Genomic DNA, 18,500 nt, shown 5'->3' with positions numbered 1-18,500 from the left:
CTTGAATATATCGTTGCACTTTGGTGTTCCTATAAGACATTACCGAATTCGACTTTAATTTTCGATGTCTGTCATGTCTTCTGAGTAACACGTTTGGTACGCTAGATGTGCAGGAACAGCTTACTATTCAATATCACTTTGGGACACCTGTTTTTATGTGGGTCGTATTGTACTATCTTTTTTTTCATGGTTTTTTATTCGGTTCATTTTGTCTCAGTCTTTTTTCATCATCATAAAATGAAAATAGCATGACAACACCAATCATCAAGATTGACTGATGATCACTGATTGATAGTTGGTGTTTTAACGCCTGTTTTAAACGCCACTTTTGAGTTATTGCGGGGCGGTCAGTTTATTGTTGGAGTGTCCGGATACATCTACCTACCTTCGATAGGAAAACCGACAATCCTGTTCAATTTAGATTGGAGTCGAGTGCACTCAGATGAGCGGGATTTGAACTAACAACCTCAGTGTTGACCGGCTAGTGATTGCAGAAGTAGAACTACTTAGACCACTTGGAAACCGAGGCCCCAAAATCATCAAGAAAAACAAAATTCAAATATAACAGAATATAACAAACCTTATACAATAACTGTCTTTTGATGCGGTAAATGAGGTACCAAAAGAAAGAAGAAGGATTAATCTTTCAAATTGTGATAATTTCATTATGACATAATTATTACATAATTAATTGCTATGTAATTACATGTAGGTGCCATATTGTGATGTCCATACTTGATTGAATTTAGCTTCTTTGTTATTCATAGCATCCCAAAAACCTTTATAGATTCTATCACAACACAGTTTGACCTCCAAAACTGTGTCTCAGATTTTTCCTATTGTATTTCATTCTCTCATAAATCTTCAATGAAGTTTGCAACATCAATTCATAAGAGACCACTAAATTCAATTGGGTATAAAATTTGTTCTATTGATGTTTTTAGAAATCTGAGACAAAGTTTTGGAGGTCAAGCTGTGTTGTACAAGAATCTATAAAATATTTTGGGATGATATGAAGAACAAAGACGCTAAATTCATTCAAGTGTGGACATCACTATATAGCAACATTATGACATAATAATTAACTATGTAATAATTATGTCATAATGAAATTATCACAATTTGAAAGATCAATCTTTCTTCTTTCTTTTGGTACCGCATTTATAAAATATAAAGAAGGATGAAATGAATTACATCAGTTTAAAGTTGTCTGATTGGGAATGAAAAAATCTTTGTATTGTGCCATCTTAAACACACGCTTGCACTGAATAAGGAATTAAAAACAAAAATGAATAATTAAAACTAATCGTCTTTATTTTGCAACGATTTGTTTATCAATTGAAAAGAAAAGAATTGATTGTGTAATATATTACATAAAATGGTGAAATCACCCTAGATTTGTAGCTAGGTATAAAAAATAATAACATGTGGTATAATAGCCAACTCTCCCTAATCTCGGATAGCGGTGTATCACTACAACATAAAAACAAACTATGAAAATCAGTTGAAAAGGTTTTAACTCATCAGATCGAACAAAGCAGAAATACACCTAACAAAATCACAGAATGGACGCTGCAGAGTACTTATACAACATCACCACAACAAACAAATACTAAGAACAAATTTGAGAGTACTGACAGCTAGTTCAAAGCCAAATAACAACAAAATCATGCAACTTAGACGTAAATATCAACCTGTAAATATTCAACTTTAAATAGATTAAGTGAAAAGACGTTAACTTATTAAAAATCAGAAAAATACATGACCTTGTGCAATGCCAAGATACAGGTATCGACAGATTGTAGATCTGTATTGTGCATATATATATGAAAATAATATTTAGTTTAATCTTAATTTACCGATAACAAAATCAATATTAATACCAACAAAACAATATTCAAAGATCTAATTATAGTGTGAAATGTGTAACCTTTTAGAATAAGTTTATTTAAAGGATCAATAAGTTTACCCGGATCGTATCTAAATTTTCAGGCTCGCTAAATAACATCTTTGTAAAAATGTTGATGTGCTATCCCATTTGAAATACGTTTTCTATAGGTACAACCCAACTTCCAAACCAAATCTGTATATCTACTGAAGAATTTAGTGAAGGTTTTAAGTTATTTGTGGAAACGAAATTCATGACTTTTTTAGTAATATATGGCTTATGGTCATTGAAATCCAAAACGCCACAACAGACACAGAAATAGCGAACGAGTTACGAGTTGTTATATATAAAAACCGTGAGACTAGGCCAAATGAGCATCACCGGTCGTTCATAAATGAAAATTTACGATAGGGAATCAAAACTCTTCTCTCTTTCGCGTGAGTTTTTATGTAGAGTTTCCTGAGTAAAACTTAAATATCAAAATTAGGAAAGGACAGTAATTACCGTTTATATTTAATTTATTATAGGTAAGTTTCTTTTGGGAATTTTTCGACAGTATATTCTATATTATATAACGTTAACATTTCATCAAGATAACAATAATTGTTGTTGAATTTATCAATTAAATGCAATTTAGACGAGTCTTTACTGAGATTGGCGATAAACTGTTATACATTACAGAACATAACAATTCTGCTATTATTATAAAAGGGTGCCCATTGTAATACCTACAACCTGTCGATAAACTTCAGTGCCGAAACGTAAATAAAAAAAAATCAAGGAGAAAATAAGCAGCTTAAATCATCTCATCCCACATCCAGTAAGTATATCTAGCATATTTGTATCTAAATTTACCAAACTACCATTCAGTTGAATAAGAAAAGATTACTTTTGTCTAATGAGATTGTGTAGAAGTGTAGTGTAAAGAGGTAAACGGTCAAAATTGTCAACAGAATCAAAAAGACCATCAAAGGCACGTAATAATTATAAAACATCCAAAGAGCAGTCAATATACTAATCATGCAGTTCTTATACACCAAATTTAAGACAAACATCGATTTAACTGTCCACAAAACTAACTGTCCTGCAATTATCCAAGACCGTGTTACAATAAAGAAGTACTCTGGCTATCTAGTAAGCTTATTAATAAAATTAAACTATCATTATTTGTATTATCAAATTGTAATCAATTGAGGGATTTTTTTTTATTCATTTGCCATTTTTTATTGAAAAGAAAAACAAACGCCGCTATCATGCATATGTCTTGTTACGTTTATGTTGTTATTATATGTATCCTCAAAGTTTGCTAAAGTTAAATGTCTGTTATCTGTGTAAGAAATTGTAACTGTATTAGATTTTTTCCATAGGAAAACGTCCACCACTTTTAATTTGACTTACGATGAATCACTTAACAGTTACGATAATAAAATTATTTTGATATGAACAAATTAGTTTTTTTTTGTAATATAGTGTTTAGATAAATAACGTAACAATTACATTACATATAAGTTTTGGAAAAATTCTAATTATCTTTAAAAACGTTAATAATTACTTTATTCGTAGGTTTTAGCAATTACAATGCCCATCATTATTTGATAATAAAGTTTATTATAGTTTTTGATACAAAAGAAATTTTCATATCTTGACCGACGATTTTTAATATTAATAATTTATCAAATGTATACACTGAATTCCTGTCTGAACTTAAATCATATTTGTTCGTTCAACTTTTAATATACAAATTGTTGGAATTTAATCAACTATTTACAAGTAGGATTTAAACTTGACCTTTAATTCCTATTAGATAAATAGTTGTCAAATATTCATATACAAGTTATATCGTAAATAGAAATTTTCAATCATCAATGCTCTCCAAATTCGTACTTCATTTGGCCTTTTTAATAAATCATCTTTTTGATTCGAACGTCACTCATGAGTCTTTTGTAGACAAAACGCCTTTTTAAAGGTAAATCCCCATTGGTCAATGAGTCATTTGCTGTAATTAAATATGCCATAAAACTGTAGGATATCGAATTCAGTGTCCATCATAGATCGTGTTTAAACAAAAATCAAACTGCACTGTCAAACAGCTCTTATTCAAAACGTTTGGGGTATCAACATATTTTGGCTTCAACAGAACAGCCTCAGACGTCTATTGGTGCAGGAAAATCATTCTAATATTATGCAGACATTTAGTTAATAGGTATATACAAACGTGACTTAAAGGAATTTAGGTACACGCTACCGTTAATGGTATTACTACCACTGGGTCGATACCTTTGCTGTTGGCCTGTTAATCCCCGAGTGTATCACCAGCCCAGTAGCCAGTACTTCGGTACTGGCATGAAAATACGGATTTTTTTGTGTTATTGAAATTTGCTGTAACAAAATGATATAAATTATGATAAATTAAGGAATGTATCTCCCTCATGCAAAGCTTTGATTCCATTCACGGATTTGGCTATACTTTTTGGACCTTTTGGATTATAGCTCCTCATCTTTTATATAAACTTTGGCTTTCAAATATTTTGGCCACGAGCATCACTGAAGAGACATGTATTGTCGAAATGCGCATCTGGTGCAGGAAAATTGGTACCGTTAATGATTTTAAAGATGTCTTTGTGTTTAATTCTTGTTTCTTGCTAGGGCTAGGATTTATATGTGTTGTTCTTATACATTAAATGTAAATTAGAAGGTTGGTATATTCACTGCTAAAATTTTGTTTACTCACAATATGAAATGTTATTATTTGTAAAACTTACAATTTACCTAATACTGCTTGTGAATTTAACTTCTGTTTTTTTTTATATTAAAATCCTACTTATTCAGTCAAAATTGGATGTCTTAGAATTTTTATTAATTACATGAAATAATTTCTTCAAATGATGCAGGTGTAGTTGCTAATCAGCATTGGATTGGATCACAATATTTATTTTTTATGTTTCCAGAGTAGATACTGGAAGTGGTAATTAAACATTTAAAAATTTTATTTTTTACAATAAAAACGCACACAAAATGTAGACTAACACTTTGTAGAATTAATAATTCACTATCCGTCAGATTGTTTTTTATTGACGACTCTTAGGTTTGTTCGTTTCCAGATCTCTGCTCATTGTAATTTGGATATGCAATTTTCTTTTAATGTAATAGTAGTTAGTGACCAATTAATGTGAATCATATGTTTTGACGAAATACGACACTTGTCACGATTGCTATTTAAGAGGTAGAGCCAATTTGTCAGCAATTTGTTTCATTCGATAAGATAGGTAAAATCATGTTTTAAATAGCCCGATAGATGTTAATTGTAGTACATGAAAATACGTCACTTCATCTATTTTCATACCTTGAACAGGTATTCCTACAAAAACAAGGCCAAGACTATTGATTTTTTAATATTGATTTTATTTTATTATTATTAACATCCTTTATGCAAGGTGCCATACCACGTAACTTGTCAAGGAGCAAAATAATATCGAACAAATTCAAATAGTGATTTTCTCATTCTGAATATATGTATATCTGAATTTGTCGTCTATAAGATAAGATAAGATAATACATGTATATATTTTAACCGGGGAACATCTTACAGCAGTTGGTCATAGATCACCCTGTGTTACTGTCACATGTTATATTGCCTTTTCTGTCATTTTAACAAATCGGCCCTTCGTTTTGATACAGATGCAACAGCTTCTTGATGTTTTACCTATATAATTACTATTTGTAGTGTAACTGATTTGTTCTGTTGTGTTGTTTTATTTTCTGATGACTTAGGTACCGGTGTAGGGACGGTGGTAAAAAATTCAGTACTAGTATCTATACAGTTTTTGAATTGTCGACAATATTGTTGTTGGCTGCATTTGTTACATCCATGTTCAAAAAAGGTTTCGAAAATTGTTTTTTGTTGTTTTGAAACTTGTATACAATGGCCTTTTTTTAAGTTATGTGTATATTACACCCGCAACATGTAGGCTTCATTTCTATAGAATTAATTCTCGTGTTATTGGTTATGTACAGGCACCTACATCAGTTTGACGGCAGTTGTCCCTTAAATATATGTAATAAATGTAAACACCTGAACAGAAGGTAAGTCAAGAGGATTGCACACAATAAGCGATACATTATTTTTTTCTTTGATACATGTAAAATGATATACTAGTAAACTATATAGTCAAAATGAACCAGAATGACTCTATCAATTAAGCAAACATCCGAAAAAATATAATAGAAACATTAAAATTTAATATAACAAAACAAAAAATGCAAGTATTATGAGTGAGATTCGAACCCTTTCTTCCAAACTATCATTTATAAGTAGTTCTGTGCTCTACTGATGGAGCTACCGCGATACTAATTAGTTAAACTCTTATTAAGAAGCTATATCGGTACAATTTATCGATGTTACAATTTTTTCTTCAGAATTAAAGTTGTTTTTTATGTAATAAGGACACGCTAAACCAATTTCATTTTCGAGGGAAAAAGTAGTATGAATAACAACAGTCATAAAAAGCATAACTTTTTGTTGGTTTGAAATGTCCTTTTGGGGGGATTCCCTGTTTTTTCCACCTAAAAACACCCAAAAATCCGCATATTGGACTTTCATCCTTTTTGAGGGTTAAATTAACTATTGATCACATATATCATAATATATGTAAATCGAGATATTGATCAAAAAGCATTTTTATTTTTTTTTTATAGTAAATTTTATTCTGTCGGCACTTTTTGAAATTGGCCCGTCTGTGAAAAAAATCCCCGGCAAATTGGCCCTTCCTCAAATTTGTATACTTATACTATATATATCTTTTCAACGTTAGTAAGTCGGTCGAAGTTTTAGGCTCCTTGGAGATTCTAGTTGTCATATACATACTTTAATTTGATAAACATCTTAAATAGATTTAAAAGGAATGTTCACGGGCAATTGTTTATCGACCTTCGCAACGTTTAAAGTTTTGCGTCTCGACGTATATATCATTTATATTTAACTATGATTGAATACTGGATTATTATACGATTGGAACTTTTCAGATTTTTATTTGTTTGAAAAATTTATGTTCACTTTCATTTTAAAGAAAGTTAACGAATGCAGAAAGCAGTTTGTTGATTATACTTAGATAATATTCGGAGATTTATTTCGTGTTGTGAGAGGTGCAGGCTTTGGTGAGTTAGCTGCAATATTTTCATTTAAGAATTGAATGCTTCTTTTTGTTACTTCATTGGGGTGTAAAAGCGTTGACTGAAGTACATTTTGTAAGAAGCGCTTCCGCGCTTCATTCCAAAAATGTGCGCACGGTCAACGCTTTTATGAAGTTACAAAAAGAAGCATTCAATACTTATAATTACATTTTTTAGCTATGATCATGAAAACACAAATTTGATTTTATTTAATTCACCTGACTGTGTACTTTATTGTGGGACCACGTACGTGTTATCATGAATGATAAGTTTTATTGAGTAATGCCATGCCATTGCTTAAGGAATAACGCGTGATGTGCAGTTTGCCAATCAGAATAAAGTATTTTATAAAAACTAATGCAATTATTACTGAAACTACAAATTTACATTAACTTTGATTTTATTATCTTTTTTATTTTTCTCTATATGTTTTATTTAAAATAAATTCTATAATACTAAACGAGGACTGGAAGGAACGCAAATACATAATTAACACAAATGTATACCAATATAAAGAAACTGCTATGAAAAATTATTAAAATGTAGTATATATGACACCAGGGTTACAATTATATTCAAAAGGAGATCGCCATATTTATTCAGGTTACTAACGCATATCAGAGGGTGTGCATGGGGGTTTGAAAAGGGGAGAATAATTGACAAAAAATGACAGAGAAAAGTGAAATCTTGACCAAAAATATGAAGAATAAAGAATAATGAGGTGTTAATTTATACAGAGGAGAGAATAATGGGCAAAAAGTATAAAGAATAGATAAAAATGGCCCAAAAAGCCAGGAATGAAGAACCCTACATCCAGACCCTCATATGAAAGTTTGATTTAAACTTTACAAGTAATTAAATACATGAGGTATAATGTTTACCTTTAAGTATACTTATTTCATTTCAAAGGTACGCTTTAATTTAAATCAATATTCATTTCTATTTGGTTTTCAGATACATATCAGAAATGGCAGGCAAAGGCATTCTAGATTCGATTAAACGCCTTGAAGAAATGGCAGAACCAGTTATTAACGACAAGAGACAACAGAAATATTGCGAATACATATCTCTGTTTTTATCTCATTTTGGACAAGAACGATGTATGTTAGCTGGAAGTACTAAGGAGAATACTAGATTGAGACTAAAAGGAGATGAAGGGGATTTTGATTATTTGATAATTTCTGAAATTTCTATTCCAATTGAATGCTTAGAATATAGAAAGAACTTACCATGTTTTGTATATATTAATGGCAGTACGTTGAAAAACCTGTTTCCGGGAGTTGAGCTGATCGACGGCAAATATTTGCCAAGTGATTTACTTGGTGAAATTAGACCGGAAGCTTTCAAACATAGTAGAAATATTCATACAATAGTAACTCAGATGGATTCAACACGTGGTCAAAACACACTGCATGTTTCTTTAGATCATAAAATTAAACCTGGATTGTCTTTGGTGCATTATGCAGATCCTAAATGCCCAGACTTAAGCATGGTGCAAAACAAACAGAAGAAAGACATCAGACTTATTAAACAAAATGTCGAGAAAATTCTCCAAGGAGATTCACCTGAAATTAAAAAAAAGATAAAGAAAACAGTTATAGCAATCAATAATGTAGTTCAGTTGTGGGAAAAATCAACTAAGACATCTATCAGCAAGAATACTATTTTCCATCAAACATACGATCTCTTCATTGAAGCACTAACAAACGGCGAGGATCAAACATCTCCACGACATCCAAAGAAACAAAAGTTAGATGCTAGCGGTGATGATACAACGTCTTGTAATTTGCCATCCACTTCCGCTCAATCAGGTGGATTAAATAAAAAGAGATATAGAGAAGAAGTTCGAGGGAATGATGACCATGATCAAGTCACTATTCAGTACGACTATAAAACCAGCAAAGATTTCATTCCAGTCTTTCCTATAAAAGGAAAACCTAAGTATTTAGATGAGTGGCAAAACCGACAAAGAAATTGGCCGCCGACAAACGTCGTTAGAGATATATATAACAGTGAGTTTTTCGTCGTTGCAAAACCTGCCCTTGTGGAACCATCAAAAGATATGGACTTTTGTCTTGCATGCAATATAGGAGAAATCAAGCTAGCTGAAGCAATGACTCAGTTACAAAGAAATGTCATCCTTATCATTAAATCCTTACAGAAAAGTACATTGCGAGATTATACTGAAATACTGACAACGTTTCACTGGAAAACTGTTGTTTACTGGGTTTCTGAGAAAACTGAAACTCAAATACTCGAAAACAGAACAAAAGACAATATTCTTAAATTCCTTCAATCAGTTCTAGAGTATATGGTTGATTGCTTATGCAAAAATGATCTGCAACATTATTTTGTTCCTAGCAATCTCTTCGCTGGTAAAGACGAGAAAGAAACACATGACATAATATTGAAGATTTCTGAAATTCAGGAAAACCCTATTGCAAATCTAAATAACTTCTTCAAAAGACAAAGTACTGAGGAAATTCACGTTGACATTGTTTCTATGAGCAAAATCAAAGAATTTGAAGAAATGCAATCCGATCCAGGTGAGAACGGCATAGTCGAATCTGTCATTTCACTCCTCAGAGGAATCGTAATTGAGAATAAAGAAGTTATGAAGAGAGCTTTAACGGATGTTTTAACAGAATCACTCCCCTTTCTTATTGAAGAGGTAAAAAGGGGCGATAATCTAAAGCATATGGATAGTAGCTCATTATCATTTATTGATAATCTTGTAGTAGATTTTTTTCGGATCCCTATGATTGATAAAGTCGTATCCATGTTGCTAAGCACTGAACCAGACGTACAAGCTATCGCTGACAAATATTTACTCCAATTCAAAAAGACATAGTTGACTTGGAACGATCTTCCTGATTTTCTTAATAGTTGACAAATTGAACACTAGCTATATAGGCTGTTTTAGTATGCGTAACACAAAAGTGCTCATTTTTAGATCATATGGAACGGAAAAGAAATTATCAATACTGAAATCCACACGACCTAATTGTGTGCATAAAACCGTAGTCAATTATCAAAACTGTGCATTTTCCCAAACAATTCCGAATTTGAAGTAGATCAAAGTACATGCTAGTTTTGTCAAGGTGTTTGTTTTATTTGAAAGAAAAATGCAGAAACAATACTTATCTTGAAATATATTTAACTTTGATAGAAAAAAATATCAAATACTCGTAACTTCATAATTTCTAAGGTGGTAACATCTTCAAAATCTAATGAAAAACATTTATTTAAAATAGTTTTATGAACCCTAAAAAATGCAATTGAAATGGAAATTTTCATTGACATAATATGCTTACTCAACTTATTTTGAAAGATTTCAAAGTTTGGCCAATATTTTAAAAGACATTGAACTTTTGTCATTCTATTTTGATTTATGTGTTGTATTACGTCTGTAGTTACCAGATTTAGATGATACGTGTATTCTTTCATTCAGATTAGAACAATGCCTTTGATTGGTTTATATCAAATGGATTTACTGATTACCTGTTGCCTCTAACTCTTCTTTTTCAAGGTTTGAACTTCACCAGGCGAAGACCTTGTATGAATTTTGGCGAATATTAAATCCCTTTGGTAACATTGCTTTTTATGTGTGGCAATAATTATAAATCCTTGGCTTACAAATGTTTGGCTATAACTTTCTAATCAAAGCTTTTTCGGAATTATACAATTCATAAAGTGTTATTTTTGTATTCATTAACACATGTCTATATTTGATTTCGACTTACAAAAATGACCTATACTTTGCATATATGAATGAAGACTGGCTTGTTCGAATACAATAGTTTATACAGGTAATTGTATGATCTTAAACACGAAAGAAAACCCATATCTAACGGTTTGATAGTAAAGGCCGAGATATGACAAAATAGAAAAGGAGAAAAGATCCTCGGTCTGAATCATAATATTGAATTGAACGAAGTACAAAGATAACGACAACCACTGGCTTGTGACAATGGTGACAGGTTTGTACATTGTTTGAAAGCGCCCAACATTCACTCTAACGTGAAACAGTGGTGTACCAACACAATATAAGAATAAACTGTATATTCATTTTATGGATTGGGCTTTGTCGAAACTGAGCACAAAAAAAAATACAAATAACAAATGACAGTTTATCAATCAAATATTCCCTTGTTGACTAAAGGCTAGTTCAAAACTCTATTCTTTTTCAGTAAAAATAGATAAATCGTGTTCTCTCATAATGAATTGTGTTCCGGTACAGATCAGACATATTTCGCTCAAGCCAACAACTTTTAATCTTGTTACCAGTATTATTAAAAATATGCTGATAAATTATACCGTTGAACTTGAGTACACAACTGTTTATGTAAGTATAAGACTCTAAAAACCAAATAAAGTTGACCTTTTAACATAATTATGGTATTTAATAAATCTACCAAAATTAACACTGACCCAAAAAATATGAGATGAGGTCAAGGTCAGGTTATTCCTATTAGACAGACAAACAGACATGTATACCTTACAACCATTCAAGTTCACAAAATATAGTTGACCACCTGATTAAAGTATTTTATTAAAACAGATCAAAACACAAAAACTCAAAATTGACCTATTAACCATGAAAATGGGGTCATTGTGGGATGATACTTGCCAGTTGACATGCACAATCATGTCATACAAATAGCCTTATAAGATAGAATATGTCCTTTGTGCCATAAATAGCTGAATTCCATTTTATCATACGGAACTTAATAAACCTAAGATTAAAATGTTTAATGAAATTTCTAATATTGTCCCCTGTTTTATGCAATGAGTAAGTAAAACAAATTGATTTGATATTTTCTTGAAGATTGTGACATATTTATTTTCATTGTAAAAAACATAAGTGAAATGTATAATGAAAGAAACAACTACAATGTCAATATATGAACTGTGTATAATTGGTGACTGACATTATAATTTAATAAAAACTAATATGTAATCAAGATTTTTACATTGATAATTTTATAGACTAGGCATTTTGTCAAAATAGTATTATAGTAAAAAGTGATAATCTCTACATGTTTGTATTGTTTTCTGTCTATCGTTTGGTTATTTATATGTTTGTTTGTTTGATCTTTTTGTTTTCTGTTTATTTAGTAACAATCCTAATGTTTGAATTTAGACTAATAGCATTCTTATTCTTATACTTATACTTACACCAAATATAGTTGACCTACTTCTTATAGTATTTATTTAACAGACCAAAACACAGAACTTTACTTGACCTATGAACCTTGAAAATGACTAAGGTCAAGAATGAATGATACCTGCCAGACATATATGTTCACCTTGTTCCTATTCCATACATCAATCATAGTATTTGAACAAAGTATACTACTGTTGCCTTTATTTATGGTGATACTCCGCTTGGGTTCGTGTTTCTCAAACTGTTTTCTATGCACTGATGCCTTATGTTGATAATTTTGATTAGTTTGTCAGATCTTCTTCCATAAGGAGTTTGAATGTCTAATTAGTTGCTTTTGTATACTAAAACGGAGGAAATAGTTTAGGCAATTGTGTTTTACTGTGAATATTATCAATTATTCCATATTGGTATTATTTTAGTAGGTTTCTATATGAATTGGATTTTGAATAAAAAAGCATATTCACCTGAGAAAGTGTTATTCACCGCGCTAAACGTCACGCGCTTTTACATGCAACGTTATGGTAAAATGTTTCATGTAAAAAAAATTGGTATATGTTTGTCATTAAATACATTTTCTTCCTCGGAATATGGAATAAAACAATTACTGTCTTTTGTTTCGGTAAATATGGGGTTTTATTGACTTTTGAAAAACAGATATTCACTTCGGCCGTCGGCCTCAGTGAATATCATTTTTCAAAAGTCAATAAAACCGCATATTTACCTCATTAAAAGACAGTAATTGTATACTATCCCATCTTTTCCTACTATTTCTAGACATGAGCCACCTGTTACTGTTGTTTTATTTCTATTTAACCGATGAGCATTTCGGGTCTCTTCAAGACACTAGATTTCATTTCTACACACTAATTCAATAAACTTTGTACGAACATATCAAATTATAGATCGAACAGAATTTGTTTATCGAACCATTACAGTATTTTAAATTTGGCGTTTCGACTACATGGTATAAGAATTTTTCAAATATTCCTTTGTTTGAAAAAAAAGAAAGAAATCCAATTAACTCTCATTCAGAGAATGTATGCAGAAATGCAGAAAGCAGTTGGTTGTTTATAGCAAGCCTTAGATTAAATATGTATATAAATTATCAATTTTATTCTTTTAAGAGTGAGTCTTGGTGAGTTTCAAATTAATGTATGCTGCACACATTTACGTTACAGTTTTAAATACGAAAAAAATGTATACAGATACTATTATGAAAATTTATAAAAAAAATAATATATAAGAAGCTTGTGTTAAAGTTGTAGTCTTAAAAATAACACCATATTTGTTAAGGTTGCCTTTCTTTTTTTTTTAATTTTATTTCAAACAGATACAGTCGTCTATCAAATAGTTATCAAAGGTAACAGGATTATAATTTAGTACGCCACACGCGCGTTTCGTCTACATGAGACTCATCAGTGACGCTCATATCAAAATATTTATAAAGCCAAACAAGTACAAAGTTGAAGAGCATTGAGGATCCAAAATTCCAAAAAGTTGTGCCAAATACGGCTAAGGTAATCTATGCCTGGGATAAGAAAATCCTTAGTGTTTCGAAAAATTAAAAGATATCTTTGAGTTTAATCCTTGTTTCTTGTTATGATTTGTATGAATTGTAGCTATATTATACTTGCAAATTAGAAGGTCGGTCTATTCACTGCTAGAATTTGTTTTACGCGCAATATGAAATGTTATCATTTGAAAGACGTATGATTCATTTAATACTGCATCTAAATTTAACTTGTAATAAATAAATACAAATTATACTGTGTCTAAATTAGATGACATAGCATTTCGAAATGACATAAACGAATTTCTTCAAAGTTTGGAATCACAATATGTCTTTTTATTTTTCCAGAGTAGTAACTGTGAGTGCAGGTTAAACATCTTTAAACTGAAAGCTCAAACAAAATGTCGCCTTAACACTTTGTAGAAATAATAAATACGCTATAATACCTCAGCATGTTTTTTTTATTTACGACTCTTAGATTTAATAGGTCCAGATATATGCTCCTTGTTATTTAGATGTGCAATTTTCTTTTAATTTAATGATAATGAACAATTTATCTTAAACATGTTCACGAAATACGACACCTGTCACGGTAGCTATTTAATTTGTATACTAATATATCTTTTCAAACTTAGTAATCCGTTGAATTTTTTTGGCTCATTTGAGACTTTAGTTGCCATAGCTGTCATATACATACTGTAAATTGATATACATCTTAAATATATTTAAATAGGCAATTGCTTATCGAACCTTCGCAGCGTTTAAAATTTTACGTCTCGACTTATATATTATCTATATATTATTATGATTGAATACTGGATTATTAAACAGTTGGAACTTTTCAGATGTTTATTTGTTTGAAAAAATGAAGAAAAATAATTCCATGTTTACATTTACCTCAGAGAATGTGTGCGAAATGCAGAAAGAAGTTTGTTGATCATACCTGGATTATATTCGAGATAAATCTCGTGTTGTGAGAGAAGCATTCCCAGGCTTGGTGAGTTTCGAATTAGTTGAGTTTCAAATATCTACATTGCAGAAACTACAGCATAAACATTGATTTTACGATCCTTTCTTAGTTTTTCAACTTCATATTTTCTCTAAAATAGTTTTTATAATAATTATTAGCGATATTAAACTGGGAGAAGCAGAAATGCAAAATAAAAACAAAAAGTAATAAAATATAGATAAATCATCAAAAATAGTATATATGACATTCTTGGTCACACTGAGAGGAGATCTCAATATTTTTTCTTGTTATTTACGTATATAATGGGGTGTGGGTGGAGGCTAACAGAAAGAGAATACTATTCCAAAAGTATACAGAATAGTGAACCCTCATATAAAAGTTCTGATTTAAACTTTAGTTCATAAGTAATCACATAACTAAAGTTGTTTTCCTAAAAGTGTAGTCATTACGTTCATAAAGGACGTGTTTTAATGTTTATTCAATTTAGATATAGTAATGTCTTAATTTTTTTTCAGACATCTATGATCATCTATCAGAAATGGCCAGCAAAAGTGTGTGCAATGAGACCAATGGCATTCTAGCTTTGATTGGTATGCTTGAAATAATGGCTAAACCAGTTATTAACGACAGAAGACAAGAAAAATATTGCGAATACATATCTCTGTTTTTGTCTCATTTTGGACAAGAAAGATGTATGGTAGTCGGAAGTACTAAGGAGAAGACCAGATTGAGGCTACAAGAAAATGAAGGAGATTTTGATTATTTAGTAATCTCTGGAATTTCTATTCCAATTGAATGCTTAGAATATAGAAAAAACTTACCATGTTTTGTATATATTAACGGAAGTACGTTGAAAAACCTGTTTCCAGGCATTGAGCTGATCGACGGCAAATATTTGCCAAGTGATTTACTTAGTGAAATCAAACCGGAAGCTTTCAAACATATTAGAAATATTCATAAAATAGTAACTCAGATGGATTCAACACGTGGTCGAAGCACACTGCATGTTTCTTTAGATCATAAGATTAAACCGGGAGTTTCATTGGTTGATTATGCAGATCCTAAATGTCCAGAACTAAGCATGGCACAACACAAACAGAAGAAAGACATCGGACTTATTGAACAAAATGTCGAAAAAAGTCTCCAAGGAGATTCACGTGAAAATGAAAAAAAGATACGTAATACAGGTATAGCAATCAGTAGTCTTGTTCAAGGGTGGGAGGAATTAAACCTGTCACATGAGGAATCAAATATGTCTCGTAACAGCAAGGAGTCTATTTTCCATCAAGCATACGATCCACTTAGTGAAGCACTTGCAAACACCGAGGACATATTGCATCAAACATCTTCTCCAAATCCAAAGAAACCAAAGTTAGATTCTAGCGGTGATTGTTCAACGTCTGATGATGTGCCATCGACTTCCGGTTTATCAGGTAGATTAAATAATGAGAGTCATATAATAGAAAAGGTTCGAGGGAATGACAAAGACGATCAAGTCACTATTCAGTACAAATATAAAACAAGCAAAGATTTCATTCCCGTCTTTCCTCTAAAGGGAAAACCTAGGTATTTAGATGAGTGGCTATACCGGAAAAGAAAATGGCCGCCGACAGACGTCGTTACAGATATATATAACAGTGAGTTTTTCGTCGTTGCAAAACCTGCCCTTGTGGAACCATCAAAAGTAATTGACTTTTGTCTTGCATACAATATAGGAGAAATCAAGCTAGCTGAAGCCATGACTCAACTTCAAAAGAATGTCATCCTTATCATAAAAGCCTTACAGAAAAGTTCATTGCGAGATTATACTGAAATAGTGACAACATTTCACTGGAAAACGGTTGTATACTTGGTGTCTGAGAACACTGAAACTCAAATACTTGAAAAAAGAACGGAGGACAATATTCATGAATTCCTTCAAAACGTTCTGAAGTATATGGTCGATTGCTTGTGTAACAATTATCTGCAACATTATTTTGTTCCTAGCAATCTCTTTGTCGGTATACATGAAGATAAAATACACGATATAGTACTAAAGATTGTTGAAATTCAAAAAAACCTTATGGAAAATTTACAGAATTTCGACAAAGGACAAAGTACTGTTAAAGTTCACTATGACATTGTTTCTAGGAGCAAGATAAAGGAATTTCAAGAAATGCATTCCGATCCAGGTGATAACGTCATAGTCGAATCTGTCGTTACACTGCTCAGAGGATTCGTGAATGAAAATAAAGAAGTTGTGAGGAGGGCTTTACATGAGGTTTTAACAGAAGCCGTTCCATTTTTGATTGAAGAAACCAGGGGATATGAACTAAACGCCAAGGATGTTAACTCGCAAATTATCAAAGCCCTTTCAACAGATAGTTTGAAAAGCACTGTAATTGATGTTGCTGTATCGTGGTTACTTGACGAAATGCATAGTACTAAAGCACCAAAAGTGGAAGATTGCACTCGGAATATGTTAGTTATTGTGATGCAGAAATTTTTGGAAACTTGTTTTAATTTGTAGAAAAAAATATATGTATTGCTGCTGTAGAACTGTCTGTTTGTATCTTTGTCTGTATATTTTGTGTTAACTGGTAAAAAAAAATTGATGTATTTCAACACCCTGTTGTGGAAATGTCTACTTCCATCTTTGCCTGTATACTATGAAATTATTATGAATAAAAAATAATGTATAAAAGCTTTTTTACAATTGCGTGTTGACCAAACTTTGGTTACGATTTGCTTTTAAAGTCTTGTAATGATTATTTGCTAAAGAATTGTTGTAAATATTGACATAAAAAGACAAAGAATCGATGGCTTGTATGTAAAGAACAATTTTGGCTGGACAATGAGTATAACCATATTTTACTGTATAGTCTATTTTATATGGTATCAATTTGACCTGGTTCGGTTCTTATACACCTCTTCATTGTGTTATTGTGATATGGTAAATTAATGTATTCTTGTCTTTCATTTTTGTTTGTGTACTATTAGTATATATGATTTTTTTTTTCTGTTACATATTTGTTTGTTTTTAAGAGATTATGACACAATGTTGACTGTTGTACTCCCATTTTAAGTAAAATAACAAAAGTACCAAACTCTCAGGATAACCTAAAACGGAAAGTTTTTTTGTTTCAAATATCAAAAACAAAAGCTAAATCAACACATCAAACAAATGGAAAACATTGTCATGTTTTTGACATTTTACAGGCATTTCATTATGTAAAAAACAAACTTTACATAGACCACCTGATATCTTATAAAAAAAAACAGTAGTGGCAAAACGGCAGTTTTAATATCAAAAGAAACGATATGAGCATGGTTTTAAACTTGGAAGTAGTTGAGTAACATATATTGCAGCGTTCATTTTATTTTCAGACGACTGAAAACTCCCGTTTTAATATGAATTATTTGAACAATAAAAGTTAAAAACTATTTTGAGTTGGTATTTATGGTGCTGTCAATTTACCACATACCTATTTTTATTCATAGATAAATTCTACAATTGAAGCCATTATTAGAAAGACGTAAGAGAAAAAGGGGTTTATCATAATGTAATGGGACAACAAAACCTGTTGAAACTCACTTTGTAGCAGGTCAAGAAATGTACTTAAGAAATAACTGATGCAAGCTATACTTTATTGTAGTTATGACATTGGTAGGCATTATGTTCGACATTATTTTAGTTCAAGCGGTAGTGAGGGCTAAAATAAAACGAATATAATGCCTAACCATGTTAAAACTACAATGAAATATAACTTAATATTGTTAAATACCAAAACAGTAAAATTAGCAATCTGTACTTGTA

At 31.1% G+C, this 18,500-nt stretch overlaps 1 protein-coding gene across 1 annotated transcript; it reads left to right on the top strand.

Annotated features, from left to right (window-relative positions):
* Nucleotides 1-6,832: 6,832 nt before the first annotated feature.
* On the top strand, nt 6,833-12,021 carry LOC143077361 (uncharacterized). The gene is made up of 2 exons (XM_076252968.1): nt 6,833-7,042; nt 8,012-12,021. The coding sequence occupies exon 2, from the start codon at nt 8,025-8,027 to the stop codon at nt 9,906-9,908; it is 1,884 nt and encodes a 627-aa protein (XP_076109083.1). The 5' UTR covers nt 6,833-7,042; nt 8,012-8,024; the 3' UTR covers nt 9,909-12,021.
* The last annotated feature ends 6,479 nt before the right edge of the window (nt 12,022-18,500 follow it).

Source organism: Mytilus galloprovincialis, chromosome 1 (genome assembly GCF_965363235.1).
Source record: "Mytilus galloprovincialis chromosome 1, xbMytGall1.hap1.1, whole genome shotgun sequence".
NCBI lineage: Eukaryota > Metazoa > Mollusca > Bivalvia > Mytilida > Mytilidae > Mytilus > Mytilus galloprovincialis.
The sequence above is the reverse complement of the archived record's forward strand: the minus strand, read 5'-3'. Positions and strand labels throughout refer to the sequence as shown.